The following is a 27,244-nucleotide window of genomic DNA, read 5'->3' as shown; positions in this document are numbered from 1 at the left end:
TTTCTCTTGTCAAAGACCTCAGCAAATGGGCACACATCTATTTAGCCATACAGAGGTTATTGGGCTTGATACAGAATTAACTACACAGCAGCAAGGACCTGTGCTGCAGGCTCAGTAAGCAAGTCTGGAATTGTCTGGTTCTAGAAACTCAGCTGCCTATCAAATCCCAGAAGTTGCTTTATGAGGTCAGAGGTGCAACATATAGCTGGGATGTGACTAATGCTCTGGCTGTACATACTTGAATCTTAGAACTATTCATTTTAATTCCTTTCCATGAGCACCAGATTCACATGAATAACATGCACCATAACTCATCTTAGATATCAGATAAGGAACCCCTGCATCTCGAAGTTTTCATAGCTCAAAGCCCAGCCCTGCTGGGATTTGTCAAAGTTGGACAACTTATTGCAAGGAAACATTTGGCACTGGAAGACAAAGAGAAAAGATGACTCGCTGGCCTTTTCCATCTCTAAACATTATGATAATTTTTAACACAGTAGAACCACAAGGCAAATAAGAAAAGTGAGAATTGTTGTCCCAGGACAAATTAGAACACAGTGACCTTAATCTGAAAGTGAGGAAAGTGTTGAACTCTGTTGCGCTGTGATCATGTGCTTCAGTTTCTTATTGTCAAACATAACCTAGTTCATAATCTTCTTACCCGGCTTTGAGGAGTGCACACATAGCAACAGCGCCCCACAAATGGCCTTTTTCTGCTTAGCAGGGTCTCCTTCCATTTTAAAGTGGCAGATCGAAAGACGGTAGGCCTGGAATTGCACTCTCCCTAGGAAATCACAAAACACTATGTGAAGACTTACAAAAGTGATGCATTTCCCATTGATAAAAATTTTAAGTTTTAAATGGACATGTTAACATTTCTTAAACAAAATCTATATATTTTCCCATGTTTTTTTTCCCCCTAAAAATGTAATTGCCCTAATTGAAAACACACACATGTACCCACACTCAGTCTGCTATGCTATTTGTCTCTCCCACACTGCGGAATTTTTCAGGTATATGATTATAGCGAATACAAATGGGAAACAAGTGGAAAATTAACTGTGCATTTCATTTTTGGACAGTAGCGAAATGCAAAAAGCAAACCAAAAACGGAATGACCAGTGAGTTATATTTAATTTTAATAACTAAAAGTTGTTAATTATGTAAAAATCAAAAACAAAAACCTACTTTCTCAAGCATGTCCTTTAAAATTGTAGTAATACTAAACATACAAAACCACAATCAGATCTATGGTCTTTATCAGTAATGTTCCAACTGTCACATGCAAATGTACAAACAGAGCTATTATGTTAAAGCCTTCTTGAAAATTAGGCTATTTTTTAAAGACTGGAAGTACAGAATATCATATATAATTACAGGAACAAGAAAGCTAGAAAGCTAGAGTTCTCTTGTATATGGCATATTGAAAACCAGTATCATGACACACCGTTCTTTACAGGACTAGCCAAGTTAGACATGCTAAAACCCATCTCTAGTTTCCCAAGAAAAATTCCTTCCTTTCCATTTTAACTGCCAAAATAGAATCTCTGTTCTCTCATAAACTCGCCTCAGTGGCTACAGCCTGCCCTCTCTCATCTCTCCTGCCTCTAGATGGATCCAGTACACAATTGTCAAAATAATAATCCTTTCCCCCAACTCTGACCATGCTTTCAACTCTTCTTCTGTACCAAGTTCAAATCCCTCCTCTTCAGCTCACTGAACAGTTTCATTGTGCATATGCAATTAACTCAGATCCTCTTACACCCCCCAATCTTGCTCTTTTTGCTCCACCCAAGCTTTTACACTCACTGCCCCCTTTGCTCCAAACCCAGAGTCACCACACAATGCCCTGTATGCTTAAAAAAGCCTTCCTTTTAATTTCTACTAAATTCCCTCCATCTCTGCTAAGAAACCATTGATATTCACCTATTCCCTAAAAAACCCAAGCTATTGTTTTTACATTCCACAATCCCTGATCCATCTTGGTCTTTTTCTTTTCTTTTGTGTCTTTCGAACAAGTCCACTCTTAACTGGTTCCCACACTAAGCTTCTTAGGACCATTACAATAATTATGTACACAATTACAATAATTATACATACAATAATTATACTAGTCTTAGGCACTCCCTTATGCTATTGGTTCATCACCAGGTCCTCAGCCAAAGACAGCCAGAACTGGTGCAATGCACAAGAGAGAGAAAATTCCTTTCCTTGCTTTCAGCTGTTAAAAAAAAAAGTACTCTCTTATAGAAAGAAATTACTGAAGCCATATTTTTACTTACCCACTCTTCACTGGGGTGCTTACATCTCCCCACACTGTATTCCGTGGAAGTGGACAAATAGGAAACATCTATTGTTCCCAGGGACAGAGCCGCCTCATCCATGACAAAAGAGTTAAATTTAGAACCATGGGCTACAAAGCAAAAGGCATATTTATAGTGAAGAATAATTAACCGATCTCCTCATTCCCAAATAACCTGGCATCCAATCTAATTCAGACGTTCCAGCTGGACTCTGCACTCTGCTCATAAAAAGTCAGCAGTTAGCCAGAACAGTAAACTGACAATATTTGGTTGGTGTCCATACAGGAGACGCGTTATCCACTTGTCTGTACTTTTGCTCTCATCCTCCCCTTGCTTACTCTTATGCTCCCTCTGTGCTTCTCAAGCCATCCTCTTCCCAGCTGCCTTTGAATCCTTCAAAATCACAAGGCCTTTACACTTCCAGGTACTTATCCTTTTGCAATGCAGGACCTTGCTCCCTTTTATCAAGTCTCCCTGGTAGACACCTTCCTCCCATAAAACCTGTCAGCAATGCTCTTTTCTGCAATGTCATCCAGAGTATACCACGTGTCTGTCCTAGGTAGCATCTAAACCAGATTTTAAATTCCTTGGGGCAAGGGACGCTATGCAAACAAACCGAACTATTGCCATGCAATAACTATTGCAATCCAACAAGCTCAAGCTGCACACAGAACAAATCCACATTTGGACATTTATCTTGCTGGGATCCTCTGACCCCAGCTGACTTCCTGCCCCTGGGGCAGGGGGCTGGACTGGATGATCCTCTGAGGTCCCTTCCAGCCCTATGAAATATCTATGAAACACTAAGGGCATTCTTGTAAACTGAAATATTTCAGATATTAGCACGATAAAGTCCATGAATGCTGCCCCATTAAATAATAAGCAGATAAGTCAAAATCATTACAACAAAAAAGCACTGAGATGTGAGGGGTTGTTTTTACATTTAACCAACCACTAGTATTCACTACAATGTGAACTATGCTCCATAGTAAATCAGTTTATTGAAAAGCCCAAATTACACAGGATCAAATCAATGCTACCCCTCATGTCTGTCATCTCAGAGAAATTATATTTCAACTCCAAAGTCCTGCAAATACATAGGCCCTTGCCACTGACCCCAATGTTTTATTCTTGCAAAGGACTGCACGATTACAGCCTAAATCCCTCATCCAGGATTTGACTTTATTTCATCTACATCCCAATAAAGCAATGCACCCACCAGCCCCTACTAGGCAGAAAGTTTCCAACTTGCACGAGAGTTTTAAACACAGACAGCTTGCAGCATTCGGGCCTGTACAGATTTATAGGCAGAGTTAACCTTACACCTTATTGCTTATGCTACCGACGTAGCCGGGCAAAGCTTTCCCGGCTCCCGATCTTCAGCTGCCTTTGGCTTTCCTGAGGCTCCTGCCTGCTGCTAATCTCCGACCTATTCCCCTTAGCAACACTGCAGGGGTCACAATCAGACACGTCCCCTACACCCTTTCCAAGGTCACCTTGGCCACACTGGCACGTGCGACCAACCTTCGCTCGGCAAAGCGAGCCGCGAACTGCAGCCAAAAAACAGACTCGGCCGCCACGCGACCTCGTACATCCGCTTCCAGCGCCTCCTCTGAACCGACCTCACGGGGAGCAAAAACACATGGCGGGCTCCAAAAACATAAATACATGTACATGTACAACATGAATACACGTACAACCGCAGAGGTGAACGGCAGCCACGCGCCACACCGGGGCTCCCGTGAAGGTGACAGGAGGAGGAGAAGGAGGGAAGCCCGTTGTCACAAGCACGGCATGCCCTGTCAGGGTGTGAGGTGCGACGACCCCCACGGACGAGGACTTAGGGCTCCTGCAGCAGGCGCGCGTGGTCGCCGTCCGCACGCGCATAGCGCTTCTGGAGACGGCGCGCGCTGCCGCCCTCTGCACGCATGAGGGGGGGTGATGCTGAGGAAAGGCGGGGGAGGGGGGGGGCAGCTTAGGGACCCCCTTCCCCAAACCGCTCTATTAATAGGGGGGTCCGGCTATTTTCTCTGTCATGCACCTGCCAAGGGGGGGCCGCGAGGGTGGTGCGGTCCTACTCACACTCGCACGTAGCCGTGCGCACACTCTGTCACACGCGCACGCGGGCGGTACCTCAGTGCAGGCTCCCGGCTCCGCTACTGCTGCCGGCGCCTCACGCGGGGCCCGCGCGGGATGGCGGCGGCGCCGGCGCCGGGCCTGACGCGACTTCCTGAGCGCCCGTCGCCATGGCCGCCCGCACACGCGCACACCCACACTCACCTACACACACTTACTCACTCACTCACTCACACCCCCCGCGTGACGCAGACACACCCCGAGGGCAGCCCGCGCCTCCCCCCAAGACAGAGCCCGGCCTGAGGAGGGGCGCTAGGCCCGCCGCCCGCCCTGCTTCCTCCAATGTAGGTAAGCACAGCCCCCAATAAACACAATTAAAGCAGCCCTCAGTGTGTCCCCCGACCCGCAGACACCACATCGCACCGCCACAAACACACCCAAACTACACAGACGCCCCAAAACAACCCTCAGCCCCTGCGCGTGCACGGCCCCGCGACCCCCAAATAATATACGCTCCCCAAAAACATGCATCGCCCTATATGCACACTGCAACGCTTTAGCCTGAAATAAGCTACCGCCCCCCCCCCCCCGACGAGACACACACGGACACCCTGAATTTACAGCCAGCGCTTGAGCGGTAGCCGATCCCCCCGCCGCACGCCCTGGGGTTTCTCCAGCCGCCTTCCCCGTAACATCGCTTTAGGGGCCCCCAAAAGACACACGTGTACACGTGCAGTCACACGGCACCTCCGTCCTCCTATTCCAACGTTAATCCACGTGCTGCAGCACTTCCAAATTCCCTTCACAGCCCATCTATACTGCGCACCGCCTCCATCCCCAAAATGTCTAGGCTGGATCCGGATCCAACCTCCTCCTTCGCAGTCACCCAGGCTGCCTGGCACTCGCCCTCCGTCTTCTCACCCGCAGTCCTGCACCGGACACGCCGTTTCCTCCTCCGATTAACATCGGCCTCCTCCGTCAGAGCCATCCTGCTCGCCTCTCATCCCAACACCCAAAACTAACCTCCTGCTTAGCACCAAGACTCTCCCTCCCCGACCCTTTCTGTGACTTCGTTTGCACTTTGTATAAACACCTAACGCAATAAAGTTAGGCGTAATAATAATTGTAGCCCGCCCTCAGAAGGTACCAGGATTTTAGCCACCGAACGAAAGCTGACCGGATGCCTCAAGAAGCTGTGTGTGCTGCCGCTTAGGACCTTTCCTTAATTATATTAAGGCCAAGCGTCAATACTCTAAGGTCCTAGAAAATGGAGGAAATCATCATATTTGTTCACAACGCCACCCTCCCCTGCATGGTGAGAATTACCTGAATTACCTTTTTCAGCTCGCCCAGTTCTGTACACTGTGAAACAGCGATAGCAATACTGATGGCTACACAAAGCGCCTCTATTTCTTCATACTCGACGATGTGTCCAAAACGATTAATCCAACATAATTAACCTCTGTAACGATTAATCCTCCATAGTTGACAGGGCAGTACAGCCCAAGCTATCGCATTTCAGCATGATTATTTTCAGTACGGTTTCTAAAGATTGTTTTTCTATCTCCACCTTCCTTAGCAATAATCAGATCTGATTATAGAATGTTTTTTCAAAGGTAATAGGATGGTAATGGCAACCAAGTAATAAATAAGAAAGTGTACTCTTATTAGCAGCAGCACTGCCATAGGGTTTTGAGGCCTTCAAAGTTTATGCACTTGGTTCTGCATAAACACATGGCAAGAGTTAACTCATTGTCCAGCTTTTGGAAATGCTGAGCATTCACAGCTTCCACTGATTTTCCTGCCCTCTTTCAAAATCTGACCATTAATGACAACCCCAGCTATAATACACAGCACAGTAAAATAATTTAGTGTGGTTAGTGTTTTAAAGAAATGCATTGTTGTATAGCCTTGCATACAGTATAATAGTAATAATCTTTAATAAAGTTACGCAGTTTGTAGATTTCAGAAATCACGAAAAATTCTACATCACCCGGACAGGGGTGAATTGAGTCACACATTCTTGAGGCACTGATAAGATCAGTAAATACCGTGGGCAAATATTACTGACACACTAAATAGGTTCTTGCTGTTTTGATTTCAAAGCAGAAATGCTGAATTATTTGAAAGATATATTGCAATATGATGTTTTCACCTGTTTATGGTGATTTAACAGACCTGAAAATCAGAAAAGAAGCAATTACACAGACTTCAAAACGTTGACGAAGTCTCTATCCTTGTGACAGAGAAGAGAAGGAACTAAGGTTTACTAAATACAGTAAATTTATGTTTACAGAGCTTATTGGATACAAAAAAAACCCTTATACCTGTTGTCGGTGCTGGCTTTAGAGGGCCTAGACTATATTCTAGTCTATGCTAATTATCCATGGGCATTGATTCTACCTTACTCATTTGAAAGTCTGATACTCTACTCTTTTCCTCTGTGTGTCGCCATTTAAATCTATGCAAAGTGGGTCCTAAGTGTTTTGAAATCAAAAACAACAAGCAGCTTTCACTCTACATAGGATACAAAAGAATCAGCTTGTTTGTGAGAGCTTCCAAAAACAACCCAACATTTCAACTACATTCACGCTAGCTAAAATGTCCATAGATAATACCAGTCCCTGTGTATCTGAATAGCTTTGCTTTCCCACAGCTGGAAACCCGCAGAATAACGCTGTGGTGTTGTCAATACCTAGTGGACAGTCTCCTTTACTCATTGACAAAGATGCTGCTTTTGGAAGCAAGTTTCTATCACTGCACAAAAGGCTATGAAAGACAATTTGTTTTTTAGGTTGCAAAAATGGAATGTGAGCGAGTGATTTGGTGAAGCATTGGTATTTTCAGCAAAGGAAAGGCACGTTAGCCGATGATCAAAATAATATTTCACAGAGAAAGTTCTTTATCCCAAATTAGAACATATGTGTTTCCTGTAGTTAATTTTAACAATGAATTAGAGCTTAATTTTCAAAAGCTGCCAACTGCTCCCTCAAATCCTGGTCCCTGAGAGACACCTCAAAAATCAGGTACCCAAAAATCACTTGTCATTTAAAAAAATGTAGCCCCATCAGTTTACTGATCTTGGCTTTATAACACGTATTTCTTGGGAACAGACTAAAGGATTTCAGCAAGAAGGGACTCTTCTTTCTCTTTTAGCTACTGAAGCCAGAAGAGTTACTTTGAATTTACACTTACTATAACAGTGATTGGTATCTAACTGTCAGCTTAATTACATTATAAGAAAATGTGTGAAAATGTGTGACTTTCACTGATACCTGTTGTTTGCCAGTAGTGCCCTCTCAGTTACACTTCTCGCATTCTCATCTCACTTTCACTTACGCCACTCCAGTCTCATTGAGTTCAGTGCAACTGAGCAGGGCATACAATAAGGAAGGGAATTATTTGCCCTTTTGAGTGTCAACCAAATTCAGAGTCAAGTCTAAGTGAATTTAAAGTAGACTCTAGGCTGTTGTCTTTTAGACTTTCTCCCTGATCATTTACAAGGTAAATTACACTAACTTCAATTCTCCACCTCTCTCCTGATTCAGAGTCAGCTGGTGTAGGCTCCTAAATTAAGCTATGGTCATGCACTTACCACTGGGCAATTTGTATTTTCTTACACATCATCACTGAATTTAACGAAAGAGTTTAACTAACTCCATAGGAATCTAAGCGGCAATTTACATGTCAAGAGGCCAGAAGACATGGGTATAGCTGGAAAAGCAGCATATGTAAAAAGTGTAAGAGAAGAGAAATTTAATGTAGCCATACCATTTTCCTGCCTCACCCTTCTCTTTTAGCCCCTTAACAGGCACATTTCACCAACACAGATTTTTCAGAATCTGGTTCTTTATCACAAGCTGCATGTTTTAACATAAGCTGTTGTTCATACTTAAGTCCTCTTTCTTTTAATGATACAGACATGTAAAGGATTGCTTTCCCTAACGGAAGATGCTGCAGAAGAAATGCAAGAGAGCCGAACTGAGCTATCTTAAAACAATGGCAAAAATCAATCATATTTTTTTATTAATTCTGGAAATCTAAGATTGCAATAGTTGTATTCAAGTAGTATTTGCAGCTGCCAGAAAGGAATCAAAACACAGGAGTTTCAAAGGGGGCATTATATTAATCAAAAGCATATCAAAGCTGAACCAATACATACAAAGATTGCAAGAGCAAAAAACCAAAGATATCTAGCAAAATGACCTTGAATTAGAACAAGCCAATGTATTGGGCCAAATTCTGCATTCAGTTATAAAGATGCAAGTCACCTGGTTCGTGGGATCTGAGGGCAGAACAAACACTTTACCAAACCCATAAAACTGACATCCCACATAGTATCAGTTATTTCCACAGCACCTCTGGATTATGTAATATTTCACAAGCAACAGAGGTCCCTGCCCAAAAAGCATACAACATAAGGGCTCTATTGTGTCATTATACACGTGTTGAATAGCAACTGCTGCAGCAAATTGCTTTACCGGGGCAAGTTGGGGAGCCCGTAAAGGTGTCTGACTTCACATCTAAGTCACATCTTAGTGAAAAATGATTCTATAACTGGATCATGTGAAAACTAACATATGAAGAAGAGTTAAAAGTATTTCTGAATGTCATGTGAATTTTTATATCTACAGTTTAATAACGTGTGAAATGCAATAGAATTAAAAACTTCATCCATATTACCTAATCATTTCTAAATTTTATGGCATTTAATTTTTATAATGGAAGTTTCCAGTAGATGGTCTTGTAGGATAAATTATCTGGTACCCTTAACATTATCAAATAAACAGACTCACCAGCTATAGATTTCCTTCCTTATTTCCTCTCTTATAGTTTTGATTCCCACCCCCATTTCAAACAGCATTTACTGTCATATTATGAGACCACTTAGTGTTCTTGGTTTTGTTTGTATGACTACAGAGAAACCCTACCAAATGCCCAAATGTCACTGATGTAACAAAATCATAATCTTACCCATGGAACATAATAGAAATGGTGGATGCCATTTCATTCCTGTATTTAGGAGGAACTGCCAATCCTTGGAAGCAAATTTTTATCTTATTTATACTGATTTTATAAATCAGGTAAAATACTGATTTTACACGTTTTTTATTTATTTTACACAAACATTTTTATATGTTCTGTTGATTACAGAATTGAGACATGTATACTAATATAAGTAATAGGAAATGATATGACAGTCTTACTGGCTTAACTATTATTTTATGACACATTTAGTGATTACTCCACATTTAGTAAATATATATTTGGGGGCAGAAAATGGTTACTCTACTCTCTCCCCATCTGAAAGAGGAAGAAATAGGATGCTTTACATCCTAAGCAAAAAAAAAAAGTTCAAGTGTACTTTATTCTATGTAATACTATCATTCCAAAAAGAGCCTTTGAGTTAATTGCTGGTGTGGTTTTTAAATGATTTCTCCTTGTTTTGAAACAGTACTGCAGTATAGTTTCACTGTAAAAGGAATCCAAGATAATTCCATCACTCCTCTGAAAGGGAGCTAGTACTTTAGAAAATAAAGCTCTTTGGAAAATAAAGTACTTTGAACAGGATACACTTGCCTAAATCCTCAGTTTGAGTAGTAAAACCTCAGTTCAGTATTCCACCCGTGTCAGTTATGTGTTGTTGCTATGGAATCGAGCAAATAGGAATAGTTTCGGAGTGCCCTGTGAAAGGCAGGACTTTCAGGGCTGTATCTGTTCCAAAAATGCAAACACTATTGACCATTGGCACCAGAAAGCAGGGCCTCTATCCTCCTTCCACTGAAGTCAAAGGGTGTTTTGCCATTGATTTAATTCAAAACAGAGGTGAGGGTACATTTTGCCCTCCCCCTCACCCCGTCTTAAAAAGATGTATTTTCAGTGAGTTCATTTGCATAAAGTAGCAAATTGGCATTCTCCTTGCCTTGTGTGAGAATTTTGCAAAACGCTTTGTGATTTTCTCAGGAAAACAAAGCTGGTAAAATGGCTATTTTATTTTGTAATCATTTCTAAAATTCTTGATTAGTCCTTCACCCTACATATGTGCGATTCAATTAATCCTGAAAACGTCCAACATAAAGCAAGACAGACAGTATGTCTGTTTGAGAGGGAAACACTGTTTTTTAAAATAAAATCTATCCCTATTATGTGCCCCTGAGTAGTTTTTAGTGATTCCCATCATGTCTCCTTTACTAATGGAGACATGTTTATAAAAGAGCACACAGTATCCTGCTGAAAAAGAAACTTTCAAACCAGGGAGTGTTACAGAAGTTTGGAAACTAAAAGCCCTGTGATGAGAGAGTAAAGTTATATACAAAGATCCTTTGTTTTTAGTGACCAGGCTTGACCTCACATGACTATAAACAATAACGGATATGTAATTTGGCAGTGGAAAGTTTCAATATCAGCATTATTTCTTTTTCTATATAATATATTTGGAATATTTGACCATGGCAAAGGGCCATGAACTTGACTGATAAGATTGTAGGCAGTAATGGTTCAGCTATCCATTATACCTCCTTTTAAGACAGCTGATTCCTTTTAATCTATTTCATCTTCCTTATCCTGAAAACAAATACCAAATTAATTAAGACTACAGCAAATTTCTCCTAGATAACATAGCACATCGCATAGCCAAAGGATTTTTTTCCCCTCCCAAATATCATCTTTGTTAATGTAATTTTAAAAGATAAAGGTCATTTTAGTCATCAGAGCTATTCCTACCTTTTCCCTTACTTGTTACTCACTTTGCTTAAGCACAAGGAAGACTTTTGTTCTAACAGAAAGCATTACTGGATTAAAACCAGCATTGCAGATAGTACAGAATGATTAACTCTTAAACTTGCAATCACAGCATTGGTCACCCATTAAGTTGTTGGAGCAAAAATATTTACAAAGTCTTAGCTTTCCATAGGAATTTCTTAGCATTCTTAATTCAGTGCTAGTCACTGACACCATTTCAGACAAGTCTTCTTGAGCCAAGTTGTTCGTCCTTTGAGTTGGAAGATGACTATGACATCACTTTTGAACACGAGTGGCTGATCAGGCCAATTTGTGCTTTGAACTGTCACTCTGTGGCACACTGAGCAAGAGATGCTGCTTTGGGTTGCTTGATCAACAGCGGACATGCTGCTGTTTGCACTTCTGTTCTGCCTTAGCAGTCCTTCTCTGCTTATAGACTGGTAGCTCCAGTAGGGATGAGGCTTTGCCAGGTGGAATGATTATGAACGAGATCTTCTCAGGGCTTCAGGTCAATGTTGAAATGTTTCAGGGATGACTTGAGGGGGTCCTTGAAGCATTTCTTCCTCCTTTGGCTCACCATAAAGGATCTTCTTTGGCAGTCGCTCATCTGACATCCCGGTGACATAGCCTACCCATCTCAACTGTGATTTCATCAACAGAGTATGGCTGCTTAGAATACCTGCCCGAGTAAGAACCTCAGTGTCTTGTCTTGCCATCTTAGCCTCATCAGTTTCCTGAGACAGCCCATGTGAAAGCAGCCCAGCTTCATAGCATGGCGTTTGTACACGGTCCAGATTTCGCATGCATACATCAGGATTGGTAATGCTTGGTAGGTTGTGTAAAAATACAAGCTTCCCAATCCTCTTTGCTTTTACCCTTTCTGGAGACGCCCTGCTAAGAACAAAGACACAGCTTATAAACACTCCATGTACTTCTTGTCTTTCTTTGTTGAGACCACTTGCAAAGATCTCAGTCACTGCTACTAGTAGTTGTGATCTTTTTTTTTTTTTTTTTTTTTGGTATGAATATGTAGAAAAAAATAGTTAACTGAAACTACCATACAGGCCACTAAATATCTAGGGACGGCAAAGAATCATATTCATAGTTCCCTTTGACATCCAGTTGTAAATCAGTTAAAGATTGGTGTATTTATGAGACTTTGGGCATATTATGGGTAAATCTGTTTTTTTTTATTAGTTCACAGATATTCCAAATTCCAGTAAATACCTTGTGTTGAACTCCAACTCGCTGCCAAGCCCCCCTGCAGGAGGCACCGTAACTGTTTACTTCTCTTTCAGCTGCCTGGCACCTTGGCAGAAAATGCAAAGCTGTCTCTTTTCCTCCAGGGATACTATTATGGAGACTATATGATTAAGAAGCTTAAAAGCTGGAGGCAGTACAGATCATTTTGCAAAAAAATGCACAAGTGAGTCACAAATCTATGATTTTATCAAAATTTGCCATGACTCATCTACCACTGATTACAACAGTGCTATGGCAGAGCACAGCTCCTAATTACAGATTGACATTAGACAAGTCATTTGTCAGACGTGAAGGTCTTAAAAAGCAGGACAGTTTTCTTAGTGTTGCTTTAATGTGGGATTTTAAGGGTTTTCCCCTGATTTTTCTTTGTAATTACATAAGAAATCTGTTAGATTTATAAACTGCAAGTTAGGATCTTTTTGTTTGGCTTGCTGGGGAATCTTCTCAAGAAGAGAATGAAAAGATTATTGGAAATATTTGGGGAGAATTAGGAAAAATCTCTGCGTAAGTATAATAATTCTTCCACAGACCATTGCAGCTTTTAAAATCCACATAAATCCAGAATTAGGGCACTATAATCCTAGCATTTTCCAATCCTATATCTCATCCACTATGTTATAAAGGACATGAGAAATGTCCAAAAGCCAAGAAATAGGGAGATTCAAATTTAATTTCCTATGATACCTATGTACACGTTAACATATACCTGCATTAAATGACTTGACCAATGCACGATTTTGTAAAAGGTACAGGAATAAGAATTCCCATCAATGTTTTTATTTAATCTTTTTTTGTAAATAAACTGTACTGCAACTATACTTCAAGGATCTCTGGGTTAAATTATTCATAACTAGCTACAGTTTAACTCCACTTAAATGAAGTTTTTGTCTGTAAATATAAGCAAATATATTACAAAATATGAATAATGATGAAGTTTGTTTCTGCATCTACAAACTAAGCCACCAGAAAAGCTACGTTCATTTTCTCCCTTTGACCTTCCCTTTTTCATGTATCTAAGTACACCACTAGTTACATTTCAGGTCTAGTATGCAAACTGTCAAACATTGTTCCCATGGTCTCCGTTAATCTGTGCTTCCCAAACAAAAGGGTTTTTTTCCCCCCCTTTTCTCTCTTGTGTCTCCTGGACTTGAGAAATATAGAGATTAAAAGGACAGTACTATGAAACCTAAGGCTGGACAGGTGACAGTTTTATGGCTCTACATTTCACAAACCTTTAAAGGTCTGTAAGTCTGAGCACTTTCAGTACCAGTTACTCATACACAATCATACCTGGCCAGTTATTACTTTTAGATACTAAAACTCACAACATTATAAAATCCTACTCAGATATTTCTTGCAGTTTAAGACTAAGGCTTTATTTCATTCCTGAGCCACCTCCACCTTCAAAACTGTAGGAGCATTTTGCGTGAACATCAGGATATTGGGCTGTTTTGTAATCCCAGGGAGGGGAGGGATAGGCTGCTGCATGGAGGAGCCATGCTGTTTAGAGTATTGTATTTAGAAATGTCATATGCAATAATGGCCCAATTTTGCCTTCAGGTATGTCTGCACACAGATCCACTTGGGCCCTGTCATTATTAGCACAAACTTTTTTTTCTTACATGCAGACCCTAATCCCCTTGCACACTGCAGTTTTACATCAGAAAGGGATGGCACACTCAGGCTGCAGCATGAGAGGTACAACATGGGGCAGCACAGAGTTAGCACTGAATTTTCCATAGGTACATGACAGCTAAGCTAATATAGGTTCACAAGCTCCTTTCCTTTCCTTACTCAACAATTTTCTCCATTCCTTTAATAAATCTCCCACTGGCAACAGCAGTGCCTCCATTCAAGGATGATCTGTACCATAGTTTATTGATGGGTCTTGAAGTGACTTAAATGCCCAGTCCCTGAGCCACAGGTCTGTTCACAGAAGTTGCAGGTCTTTCCACAGGGCAGAGCAGACTGTAGGCTGAGATGTCTCTCCTTCTTCCTCTGCTCTCTCTTGTCTGCTTTGAGGGCAAGTTGCTTTACCTTGAAGCAGGCTGCTGCTTCGTTGAGGTTGTGGTGCTATTGGAGTTGGTTAGTATCCTTTATGTCAGCATCCATTTTCTTAAAGTATGCCTTCAATGTGTCCTTGTTGTATTTCTTCTGGCCATCACGAGATCTCAGGCTACAATCAACCTGGGAATAGAGCACTTGTTTTGGGTGTTAAAAGTCAGTATGCATCTACACATAATGTCTGGTTCAGTGTGCTTGAGGATCACTGACTCAGTGCTGGTAATCTGGTATCAGCAAGAATACTGGCGTTTGTACAACAGTCTTCCCATTTAATGCAGAGGACTTTCCAGAGGCATCATTGGTGATACCTCTCCAGGCTCTTGAGATGGCAAATGGTAGGTCTCCCATGTTTCATATCAGTAGAGGAGAGTAAGGATGATAACTGTGTTGTAAACCTGGATCTTGGTGTCTTTCCAGGGATCACAATCAATAAAAACACACCTGAAGAAAATCCCAGATCCTGAAATGGATCTCCTCATTAATCCTGTAGTGAATCACCTCTGAGAAAGGTAGCTACAGAGGTAAGGGAGGTGCTCATCTACCTCCACGGTCTTTCCTCAATGGGAAGTTGAGGGGGGTGGTCATATTCGTGCCCTGAGCAAGCTGATAAAACACTTTAGTCTTCTTGATGTTGAGAGAGGCCCAAAGTTTGGTAGGCTTTTGTAAGGCGATCCAGCACTGCCTGGAGGTTTTCCTCAATGTGTACAAGGATGGCACATTTCTCATTGTATTGAAGGTCAGGGTTCTTTGGTTTGAATACTTTGGTCTTTGAGTTTAAACATCCCAGGCCGAAAAGCCCTCCATCTGTTCAGTATTCAGTGTCGATTCCAGAACGGGAATGGTCCTTACAAGAACGAGGATGACAGTCAAAAAAAATGGAAAACAGAATTTGGGGGATGACATATCCTGACTTGACCCCAGGTCAGATGACAAATGGACCTGGCTCCAATCCACTACAAAAAATAGTCTTAGTCATCTGGTTGCAGAGAAGCCTCAGGACTTTGATGTATTTTCTAAGCCTCTACACGGAGGAGATAATGCATAGGGTTCTTTGTATGGGAGAGCAAGGTCTTTTTGTGGTATTTTTTATTGGATCAACTGTATAGTTGAGAGAGAGGCTAGATAAACTTTTGGGAACAAGCCGTCCTTCCTTTAAAGCAGTGGTTTGCAACCTGTGGACCCCTAACATTTTTTGAAGGGAGGTACAGACCCCTTTTCTCAACTTCTTTCCCAACTACATAGTTGGTCCAATAAAAGATATCACAAACCCTACTCACTTCTCATGCATTTCCTGCACAGAGGGATTGTTCTGTTGCAAAGAACTCAGAAAACCCACAGCAGGTCAGAATGTTTTAACACTATTGACTCCTATTTGAAATATCTGGGTATATCTTGTGAATCATGTTAGCACACTTAACGGTGATAATATCACGTGGCACCCTTGAAAGGATCTCAAGGCACCCCAGGCTGTCATGTCTCCCTAATCGAGAATCACCGATCTATTCCATCATCCTATCCTGAGGTAGGATCAACTGTACCTAAATTAATCCCAAGAATTAGCACTCCCATAAAACTACATCCAATCCTGTCACCCATGTTAAAGAAAAGATGGATTCAAAATAATTCAAGGTGCAGAGGAGGGCTAGGATAATCAGGGAAATGGAGAAGAGAGAACACTAGTGGTATGTCATCATGGCATAATACAGAGTTGTGCAGAAATATCTGAAGTACCCATTACCCCCCACAAGCTCCAACACCTGCAAATGCACTAATGACGTCATTCTGGGACAGCAAACTCATGACTCCCATTTCCAGAATGCTACAGGGCAGCCCCTGCAGATGGCACTGGGGCAACTCAGCCTTGCTCTCTTGAAAGCTTTTGAGTGACTTTGTGACATGAATCATAGGTTAGAACAGCTAATGGATCTTAACCGAGTGAGTGCCAAAGGGCAAGGGCTAATACTCCATGCAGCAAGGCACTGAATAAAGTACTACGACCATCAGGGCCAAGCCTGATCTCAACATCAGGACAGCAACGTGCAAAATAATGAATGGAAAAGAAAGCAAATGGTGTTCCCTTGCATAAACATCTAGATGGTAATCAGTGAGTCCATGACAAAACCTTCAAAGGCACTTAGAAAAGAAAATAGAACTCATAAAAGATCGGGTATTTATATGTATGTCAGAAACATCCACAATTGCATTCCATAGACATTAAAAAAAAAAAAAAAAAAAGAAAGGCTAAAAAGCACATACGTGTCAGGAGCTGCTAAGGACCAGAATCTGGCGTCTCTACTCTGAAGAATCCTCAATTCTGAATATAATCCCTACCAAAGTCAAGAGGAGTCCTCGCAGACTGGCATAGCCCTCAATATGAAGGTGGTGGAATCTTGTTCTCAGCTGGGGAGGCTAGGTAGCAATTTCCCTATGGGCAGGTTTTTTTTAATAACATAATAAAAAAAAACCTTTCATTTTCCATTGGCAGGTTTCCTTGAACACTCCTCTGAAGCAGCTGGGATGGGCCACGATGGTGATCTATAATTGGTATGAGAGAAGATGCTCAACAGAGGTCTGCTTCCTTCAGTGTCTCAGCTCCAAATGCCTTCGAGTTACACAACAAGCCTCTGCATTACATCACACGAGGCTCTTGAAAGGTCATGCATCTTCCGTTCCCAATCAAACTTCAGAACACCAAAGAATAAGCAACCTTTATAGAACAGAATTATAAATACTCATAACCAGCCTACAAACTAATCTGACTAACAATGTTGAATTAGCCTATCGGGCACCCATCAGGGATTTCAGAACCTGTTCTCAAGAAACAGAAAGTCCATTTGTTTTGCCATGTCCTGGGCCTCATCTCTCCTCATCTGCTGTGACTGTTGCCTTCTTGAGGCCTTCTTGAGCAAAAAACAGCCCATGCAATTATCTTTATTCTCTCACTTCTGGAAGCGATAGAAGGTGTTACCAATTCCTCTCCCTGGGGTGCCCGTGGGCCACTTCTTGGACTAGACAGCCCGCCGTTCTTTTCCATCATAAAGAGTCCTTTGTTCTGGTGTCTAACAGCATTTGGAAATGATTTCAATTTCAAACCCAATTATGAGGCATTGCATGTAATCAGTCAGGTAGGGAATGAAAAATAAAAGGAAATGAATGAACTGCAAATTTTTATCAAGATGGTCAAGGCTACTTTAGCCACCCGTTTACCAGGTAAGGCAAGGTTATCATTCCGCATACTCATTCCCTTTAGCTGGTTTAAAGGGGATCTCTTTAAAACCTTTTCATCTTATATGGTTTTACTGGAAGCAGAAAACAGCCTTATTTTACTATTTAAAAATATGTCTTTTCTTCCCACTTTTGTTTCACTGTCTGAGATATACACCTAGTTCAAAGGTTTCTCAGTCCTATCTGCATCTTATCCTGGCCTCAATCCTGCTCATTAAGACCTTTCATATATTTAATATTAAGCCACTAGGTAAGTGTTTGCTCGATTGGACATTAGAGCTACTTTTTAATGCCTTTGCCATAGCGTGAGTTGTAAGTTATTTTCATGACATCCTTTGACTCACTCTCTCCAACACCGACCTTGCTCCAACATAATTAGAGTCAAAGCCTTAGAGAGAGAGTTAACACTTGGTGCAGCACAAAACTCAACCGCCTTGTGATCTTCTACTGTATAACCCTTATCTCCTCATCTCCTCCTGCAGTTTTGTCCAACCTAAATGAAACTCTTTGGGGTGTAGACTTCTGGCTCCCCTGAAGTCAACGGTAAAACATGCATTGACTTCAGAGCAGCCAAGCTTCCACCTATAGTTCTAGCTGTCTATATAAATTCCTATAACTCTGGATGATAATAAAACAATGATAATATGAAAATGAGATAAACCACCTGGGACCCATCTTAAATTTACACCTCCATTAAATTTTAAGCAAAGCATATGTGTAGGTGAGGATTTTAATGACTAAAAAGTTGTTCAATTAGTCAAAACCTTTGAAAAACAGGCTCTCGTTATTAGTCGGGCCCTGAGCAAGACAGTTTACGTAGCTGCAATCTTCATGCCATTATATAATATACCTTAATAATAAAGAATCTGTTATGTAGCCACACAAAGAGCGCAAGCAAACAATACATTATACCATCAGACAGCATCTTGAGTCATGGCTGCAAGCACGGGCAAAAAAACAACTTCCAAATATGTTGATATAGAAAGGGATTTTCAGAAGCTGTAGTGCTAATCTACAGTCCCAAGGCTGAGATTACTATCAGAAGGGTCAGTTTAATAAAAATTTCTTATCAGAGAAAATACCTGAATGACAAAATGAATAAACCTTTCTGGAAAACATATCTTTATGAAGTTCTTAATTTGCAAATTCTCCTCCATTTAAAGCAACACATATTTCTCTCTCTCTGTCCCTTTGATAAATATCTTCTCTTTTGGATTACAAACCTAGTCTCCCAGACTGCAGCATTTTGTTCTAAATGTCAAATAGATACACCAGTATGTGTGTCCTGAATACAGACGTCCCAGTCCTACTATCACTTATGCACTTAACTTCAGCTGGATGATATTTAAAGTTATAAATATGCATTAAAAGTTTGCAGGATCAGGGTCTGGATTACAACTTCTTTGATCCTAATGAGGATACAGAAACTATCTCATTGCTCTGAAGTGTTATTTCTTTGGTAAAATTTAAGAAATTAATATTAGGTCCAGTGGATATTCCTGAGCCTTTTCATCCTAAATTTAGGCACCATGCTTCAGTGCATTCAACTTGAATACTATCTTGCACCAAGCATGATGCCCAAACTTAGGCACATTAGGCACCTATACACATGCAGCGAGGCTGCTCCGATGCACTGTAATTACAGCACGATGGAGAAACTCGATTTATTGTGTCTACTGGAGTGTGGTAATTGCCACACTCTAACAGACTCCACCATCACGTATATTAGCATTCCCACACTGAAAAATGGAGGCAGGGGCACTTTAACGATCATTCGACGAGCTTTAATTGAAGTGCCCCCACCACCATTTTTCAGCATGTGGACGCTAATACACATGATGCTCTCGGCACTTTAATTAAAAAGTGCCAATTAAACCTGCCTCCCCACCTCCCGCCACTCCCGGGCACATGTATAAATGCCCATTAATTCAATATATAGACCTAAATATGGCCTACTTGTTGGAGATGCTAAACACTCTCATTTTCCATTGACTTTAAATGACCAAAAATTAAAATTGAAATATTGAAAATTTCTTTCTAATGTTATGAGAAACAAAACTAATTGTATGTGGAATGGGCTTTTTTTAAGACACCTGCCAGAAAATGTACTCTCTGTTATTTAGAGAGACTATACAGAGTTCAGTTAAGGGCCAGTTTTCAGAGACCAGGTAGGTTATATGAGCCCCTGGTTCTTAACCAAGGACTTAACAGTGATATTGGTTTTATGGCTGATTACAACCTACCTGATCCCTGAATTCTCCCCACACATGAAAGGTAAGAAAGACCCCCTCCCTTTTGATAGGTCTTGATATCCCAGTAATCAGCTTCTTTTCTTCTGCGAATTGTTTGCCAGTTATCCCTGGGAATTTCTTACCCCCCCTACCCCCTTACTGTTTTCTTACTAAGCTGTGCTGGCTCTCACTGCTCAGACCTGATGAAGAATGGCTTGCTTTCTAAAGCTTGTCTATTTCTATCCCAACTAGTCAGTTGGTTCAGTCCAAGATATCAGCCTAAGAAATCCTTGCCTCTTAAGCAAGGTATGTGAAACAATGCAGGTATCATCCCCTTGTCTTCATTTAGGAGTATTACATGACGCTTCATAGGGAGAGTGGCTGATGGGCAGCATTTGATGAAGCAAGTTTACACTATGCATTTCTGAGGGTGCATCTGCGTGTGCAACTCATTTGAAGCAGTAAGTTTATTGCTCCCAGGCATTGTATTTGAATGTGCACCCATGGCTGCAGCACTTTGAACTAGGTCAAAGCAGCTCCAGCTGGCACAGGGCCCAGGGGGGTCAGCCTGCCAACCCCAGGGTGCTCCAACCCGGCTCAATGCGCTGCAAAGGGGCTCAGTGTGGCACGAAGGTGCTCCAGTGCGGGGCTAGCCTGCAGGCAGTCCCATCAGTGTCTGCATGTGTGTTGTGGTGCAGCAAATAACTCCACTGCAGGATAGTACTTGTGTTTACAAGTAGTGGAGTTTATTAGTTTACTGCAGCCTAACAGGGCCACACATGTAGAGGCTGAGACTTACTGTGGAGCTAATTAGTCAGCTCTGCAGTAAACATTTCATGTAGATTTAGTTAGTCTGTAAGGTATACATTTACCCTGCCTTCTGCCTGACTTTAGACTAACATGGCTATTTCATTCTGATCTGAGCGAGCCAGAACAACAGCAGAAAGGGGTAACATGAAATGAAATCCTACAGGCAGGCAGGCTCAGGGTGTAGCAATATGCTCTACAGCGAGGAGGCTGGTTATCTCAAAACATTTTATCTGTTCAAAGGGAACAGCAGTGCTAGGGAGGGAAAACCTCCGATTTTTTCCTTGTTCACATCGTGACAAGACTTAGGCAGTCCAACTTTGCTTTTAGCTTCCTTCGCTATTTTTAGAGAGATCTTTTATACCACATCTTAGAGCCTCTCTCTCACCAAGTCTCAATCTCTGGAAACACTTGAGCCACTAATTTAGCAGCTCCATCCAATCACTGCAGAAGTCAGCCGAAACAAAAAGACAAGCTATATGAATTACCTGAGAACCTGACTCCTCATAACTCACTGATTTTTTTCTTTTTTTCCTCACAAGAGAGAAGAAAAAAAAACCCACTTCTACTCTGATCTTCTTTTTTTTTTGGCTGTAACAGGCAGAACATGAAATGCCTTAATTGCTCTATTCTCAGGGAATTTATGTATGAAAAGAGAGATACGTATCATATCTCTATACATGTATCTAGATATATTCACCTACTCTGCAGGCAAGAATAGATGGCTGCCAGTTAGAAGCAATTTATTTATTTTCCTCACATCCAGTCCTAGCATAACCTGTGCATTGAAAAAGCCATGTCTTTGGTTTGTTTGCCCACAGCCATAGAAAGAGGAAACAGCTTAGCACTGTCATCTGTATCTAAAAAGTTTGGTAAAATGACTAATAATCAAAATAGTAATCAAGCTCAGAGATTACAAGGTGCCCTAAGGGTCAGACTTAATTGGATAAACCTTAATTCTTCGACATAATTGTCTTACAAACTGGAAACCTTTCTTAGTAAAAAGCAGAGTTGTTTTATGCCAGGGGTGCTCAACATTCTGGCCCCATGGACTAGATGGGTGATGTGGGATGTGACAGGTGGCCGTCTCAAGGTCAGTCCAGTCATTGGCCCACCCACCTGTCTAGGGCAGTCTGCCCATCTGCCTTGCCTGCCATGCCTTTGATGCAACTCATAAGTTGTTTCTAGGTGGGGGGGCTGCCCATTTAATGCCCAATGTCAATGGCATAATACATGGTTCCATCCCATCCCTACACTGCGTCCCATGCCTTACAGATGGCATCATTATATGGCTTCAGCTCCATACTGGGCCTAACTATATGCTTGCCTAATGTTCAGACCCAACCTGGATCCCTCCTGCTCACGCGACCCAATCTCTGCCTTTATTCTGGGCTGCAAAACTCCCTAGACCTCTTTCCCTCTCATCAGTGGCTCACTCTCGGACCTTTGGCCTTACAGGCCCTGGCCTCACCTCTAGGCCAGTTGGAACTCCAGGCCCTTGGCTCTGGCCATCCCTTGCAGTGGGTGTCCTCGCCCCTTGACTGTTCTGGTTCTGGTCCCAGCATGGGCCAGCCAAGGTTTTTCTGGCTAGGTTTAGAACAGCTAGCCCTCTCCCCCATATGGGTCCACCTTCTCGGGCCCCTCCAAACACTGTCCCCACTCTCTGTGCTTGTTGGCCACATAGTCACTCCAGACCCCTCCTAGGTCCACTGTTGTACCCACACTGGATTCACTTGGTCTCTACCCCTTACTAAGTCTCTACTCCAGCTGGCCTATGCACAGTCCTTCAGGCCCCCCCATGGACCCTACTCTATGCAGCCTACCACTTTTACCTTGCCCCCTCACTGGGGCTTCTACTCTGCCCCTTGACTGGGGCTCCTGGGCCTGATGTCCCTTGGGCCTCAGGTCTCTGATAACATGCCATCACCTTCCCCCTCTATGAGGTAACCCACCAGGTCATGGGGGCTGAGGCTGTGTGGCGCCCCATCCTCACCTTTCACTGGGGAGGTACAGGTGTGGCATTTCCTGGAGACTGTCCCACCACACCATCCAACCCCAGCAGGTATAGTTTTAGCTCATGCCCCAGGACCAGGAACCTCCTCCATCCCAACAGTTTTACCCTGACCTCCAGGCTGTTCTAGGAGCAGATCTCCAGCTGGGCAATGTTGTCCCTCTGGTTCCCTCCAATAATTGCCAGCTCTGGTTATTAATTCATATAATTTACCGTGTCTTATATGCAGGGTACCCTCTTGTGGTCATGTGACCACCTAATTAGGCCTCGCACCTGCCAGCTGTTCCACAGCCTGCTCAAACCTCTTAAAGTGATAGGCACAACATGTGGTCTGCCACAGGAGTCAGTCCAGCTTTTGGTTGGTGTGTGGGGCCATGTCATCCAGTCCACAGGGCTCCTTTACACATCTGGAAATTTGGTGGCAGGGAAGCAGGCGCAGCATTAAGTGCTGCAGTTCTGGAAGCCGTGGCAATTAATGCTGCCACCACTTCCCTACTGGTAAATTTCTGGCCACATGGGGAGTCCCGTATGTCAGATGCTATCACCCTGAAGACTAGATTTGGCCTGCAGGGCAGCGGTTGAACACTACTGTTTTATGGCATGGATTTATACCTTATGTGTTGACTCTTTTTTGTCCTGGAAAGGTAGGTGTTTTCTGTGGAGGAGTTCATACCTATACTTAGAAAAAAATAGGCTTTTTATAAGGATCCTGTAGTTCTTTGAGTTAAACTAGGCTCATTCACAAGTGATTAGAGAATGTCTTAAACATTCAAGCTTTCAAAATATGCTATGCCACGATATACATGTTTAAAAAGGACAGAGGCACAGATATTTTTAATTTAAAGCAACTTTTTTTTGGTTTAACTATAACCTAGCATTTTCAAATTTCACTTGTAATGAGCCTTTGATGTAAGAAAGCCCAGAAAAATATTCTTCAGCTACATTGGCGTTAGTAGGAAGAAGCACTAAGCAGGTGCTTTTCCTGGATACTTTCCTAAATGTGAAATTTTGCTTCTACTTAGGTCTCGCCCACACAATCTTATTCCAGCATAATTTTGTCAGTAATGCTTGTGGTTTTTTTAACCAATGCACTTATACCAGTACAGGCCATAGCATTGATGTCCTACATAATTATACCTTATTCATCTCATGCTACAGGGAGTTTTTACCACTTGGTATAGTTAAGGTGGTATATTTTGTGTTTAGACAAGTGTTCAGAAAGTTTGGGCATTTGTGGTGGAACCTTTTTAAAATATTCCTTGATTTCCTGAGATTTCCTTTTTTCATAGTTTCATAGTAACTAGGGTCAGGAGGGACCTGAACAGATCATCTAGCCTGACCCCCTGCCACAGGCGGGAATGAATGCTGGGCTCACAAGACCCCAGACAGGTGATCATCCAACCTCCTCTTGAATTTGCCCAAGGTAGGGGCGAGGACCACTTCCTTGGGAAGTTGGTTCCAGATTTTGGCCACCCTAACTGTAAAATATTGCCTTCTGATCTCTAACCTAAACCTGTTCTCCATCAGCTTATTACCATTGTTCCTCGTCACCCCAGGTGGTGCTGGGGAGAATAGGGATCTTCCTATTTGCTGATAATCTCCCCTGATGAGTTTGTAGGCAGCCACCAGGTCCCCCCTCAGCCTTCTCTTGCTGAGGCTGTACAGGTTCAGGTCCCTCAGTCTCTCCTCATAGGGCCTGTCCTCCTGCCCTCTCACCAAGCGGGTGGCCCTCCTTTTAACCCTCTCCAGGCTGGCCACATCCTTTTTAAACTGTGGCACCCAGTACTGGACACAGTACTCCAACTGTAGCCTAACCAATGTCACATAGAGGGGGAGTATCACCTCTCTTTAACCCTATTATTACAATATCCTCACTTTTCCAATACTTATGGGGTTTTTTTAATTTGTTTTTCAATTTTCTGTCATCCATAATAGTTTTATAAGGTTGCTTTAAATTAATAATCATCTAGGTACTAATCCAAGTCTAATTCAACTGTATTTTTTTAATTTAGGAAGGATCGGATGCTCCTGCTGATACCGCTCTGCTCTAGAGATGCTACAAAACACTCCAGCTGAATATAGGTAGCCAGAGCTGGATGGCCTCCTTGTTTCTAGGCACTCCTAGATATTATAGTTGGAAAGTCACATATCATCCCAGAAGAGCCTTATACTCTGTATACAAGGCCGTTGGATGTTGGTGAAAAGGAGGCATGGGTTGCAATGTTTTCAGTATACCTCTGACACCCATACCTTTGTATCCATAGTCAATTCCTTTTGATTTATGATTTTGTGCAATGTTTACTTCCTGAGATGATGGCTCAGAGCATTATATCAGCACCTAACAATGCATTTTAGAAATCTGAAAAAGCAACTAAAAAAGTGTCTCATCACATCCAGGCAGTGCTGATGAATGCCTGATCTGTGCTCTGGGCAAGGCAGATGTGAAAACGTAAATTAGTTGCCTGAAGCTTGATACATGATTAGGCAGAGGTGATGCTGGTGTATGGGGAAAGCAGCCAGAAGAAATGGCAAGGATTCCCTCTGCCCCTACCATTTATAAGGTATAACCTCATTTCATTAGTACCTAGAACAGACCTCATGGGATCAGGAGAAAAGTTCATTAAAAAAGAAGACTTTTTATAAAAATGGAGGACATAACATGGAAGACAAATGATTTATGCTGTTAGGATTTTTTAAAGTGGGGTTTACCTGAGGAGGGTTTGTTACAACAACCTCATACTGTCTACGATCCCATTACCTTCTGAACTGAGTGCCTCACAATTTACCTTCACAGCACCTCTGGGGGGCAGGGACACACAAAGAGGTGAAGGAACTTGCCTGAGGTCATTTTGAAGTCTAAAGTGGAGTAAGCCATTGAACTTGGATTCCACCCCCAGAGAGATGGTGGAAGCTCCATCCTTGGAGGTTTTCAAAACCTGGCTAGACAAAGCTTCGGCTGGGATGATCTAGTTAGGGTTGGTCCTGCTTTGAACTAGATGTGACCTGCTACGGTCCCTTCCAACCCTCATTTCTATGAATCTATGATAAGAGGTTATGCCTCTTATCATCCGGTAAATGGATGATGGAATAGAATTGGGCGGCTTGTTTATTGAACTATGCATTTCACCAAAGGCATGTGACTGAAGGTGTCCAGGATAAGCACTGACTGGCTACTGATTTCCAGATGGTTTAGGCTTGTGGTTTTGACTTATACAATCATAAAAATAAAAAAGCTGGTCTTCTTGAGGAACCACCTTTCAAAATACATATGTAATATATTTCTGATCTTGTTCATTTTCTGTATCAGGTAGTGAGATGGCAAAGATTTTTATGGCACCTTGGTCTGTTTGGATCTAAAATGAGTGACACAAGTGGAAGTTAACAGCAAACCGGAAGTACAGAGTAAAGTAGTAGCAATAAATAGAAAGAATGTATTCTTAGGAACTACAGCATTAGTTTAGAAGACACGTGTTGTGAGGTCTACTCTTTGCTGACTCATTTTGTGCCCATTGGCAAGTCACCTAACTTTTGTATACCTGGTTTACTGCAGCTAAGAAAAAATACCTGTTTTAAATGTCTGAGCATAAGTATCCTAGATGAAACATGCTATAAAATTTGTAAGCTTTATAAAGATGAATTATTCTACTTATAAATGAGGAAATAAATACTCACATACCTTGCAGGATGTTGTGACTCATATTTAATTACTGTTTGTATGAGACTTCAAGTTTGCTCCATGAAACTCTCTGTAAATGAAAGAATTGACCATCCCTTAACTAAACCCCTTCAGTTACCATTCTTGTATGCTCAGTAGGATTGTGCAAAGCTTCGGGTGATGATTCGATTTGAAGGAGATTTGGCCCAATTCGGTGGCTGAATCTCCAAATCTGAATTGAATCAGGGGACAGTTAAAAGGTCTGAATCAATTTGAAGCTCTCCAAGTTGATTCAGAAAAGATTTGGAGAGCTTCAGTGATTCAGGCAGTCCCTGCCCGCTGCAGCAGAGAGCTGGACCCAGACTCCATGCTGGTAAGTAGGGGATGAGGGAGGGAAGGCTCGAGGAGGGGGGAGGGGACCATGGGGGGACCCCTGCCAGGCCCCATCCCCTGCCTGCTCCCCCTGCCCCCCAAACACCCCTCCACCCCTACCTGCTCTCCCAGCCCTCCCATGGATATCCCTCCCACCCCAGCTCCCGACCCTTTGAAAAAAAAGAAGAAAAAATAGAGCCTGCACTCACTGGCTGCTGCAGTGGCCTCGGGGCTTCTGGAAGCTCGTGGCAGAGCTCCCCACGCAGCACGGGGCAGTGGGGGGGCAGCGGAAAACACCCCCTCCCCACCCGGTAGGAGCTGGTGAGTCAGGGCTTTTTTTTTCCAAGGGCCGGGAGCTGGGGCAGGCAAAGCAGCTATGGCGGGGCTAGGAGAGTGGGAAGGGGCGTGGGGCCCTGGGGGGAAGCGGGAATCACCCCCCGCCTGGCAGCAACCAGTGAGTGGGGGCTTTTTTTTCAAAGAGCCAGGAGCTGGGGCC

General features: G+C 42.5%; 1 protein-coding gene and 1 long non-coding RNA gene across 3 annotated transcripts in view; one reads left to right on the top strand and one right to left on the bottom strand.

The window, feature by feature from the left end:
* Positions 1–4,517, bottom strand: part of GPAM (glycerol-3-phosphate acyltransferase, mitochondrial) — a 38,670-nt gene extending 34,153 nt beyond the window's left edge. The window contains exons 1-3 of one of the 2 annotated variants that reach the window (XM_014594667.3): positions 4,437–4,517; positions 2,283–2,413; positions 662–784 (exon numbers count right to left, since the gene is read on the bottom strand). In XM_014594667.3, the coding sequence (XP_014450153.1) occupies positions 662–784; positions 2,283–2,384 (225 nt within the window). In that variant the 5' untranslated portion in view covers positions 2,385–2,413; positions 4,437–4,517. Of the gene's footprint in view, positions 1–661; positions 785–2,282; positions 2,414–4,385 lie in introns of both variants that reach the window. The other variant, XM_006277962.4, reaches the window with a different exon arrangement.
* Positions 4,518–4,605: 88 nt separating this feature from the next.
* Positions 4,606–26,401, top strand: LOC109282823 (uncharacterized). The gene is made up of 3 exons (XR_002089843.2): positions 4,606–4,727; positions 16,933–17,657; positions 24,734–26,401. It is a non-coding gene; the product is annotated as an uncharacterized LOC109282823 (long non-coding RNA).
* Positions 26,402–27,244: the final 843 nt, after the last annotated feature.

Source organism: Alligator mississippiensis, chromosome 6, assembly GCF_030867095.1.
Source record: "Alligator mississippiensis isolate rAllMis1 chromosome 6, rAllMis1, whole genome shotgun sequence".
In the NCBI taxonomy this organism is placed as follows: domain Eukaryota; kingdom Metazoa; phylum Chordata; order Crocodylia; family Alligatoridae; genus Alligator; species Alligator mississippiensis.
The sequence above is the reverse complement of the archived record's forward strand: the minus strand, read 5'-3'. Positions and strand labels throughout refer to the sequence as shown.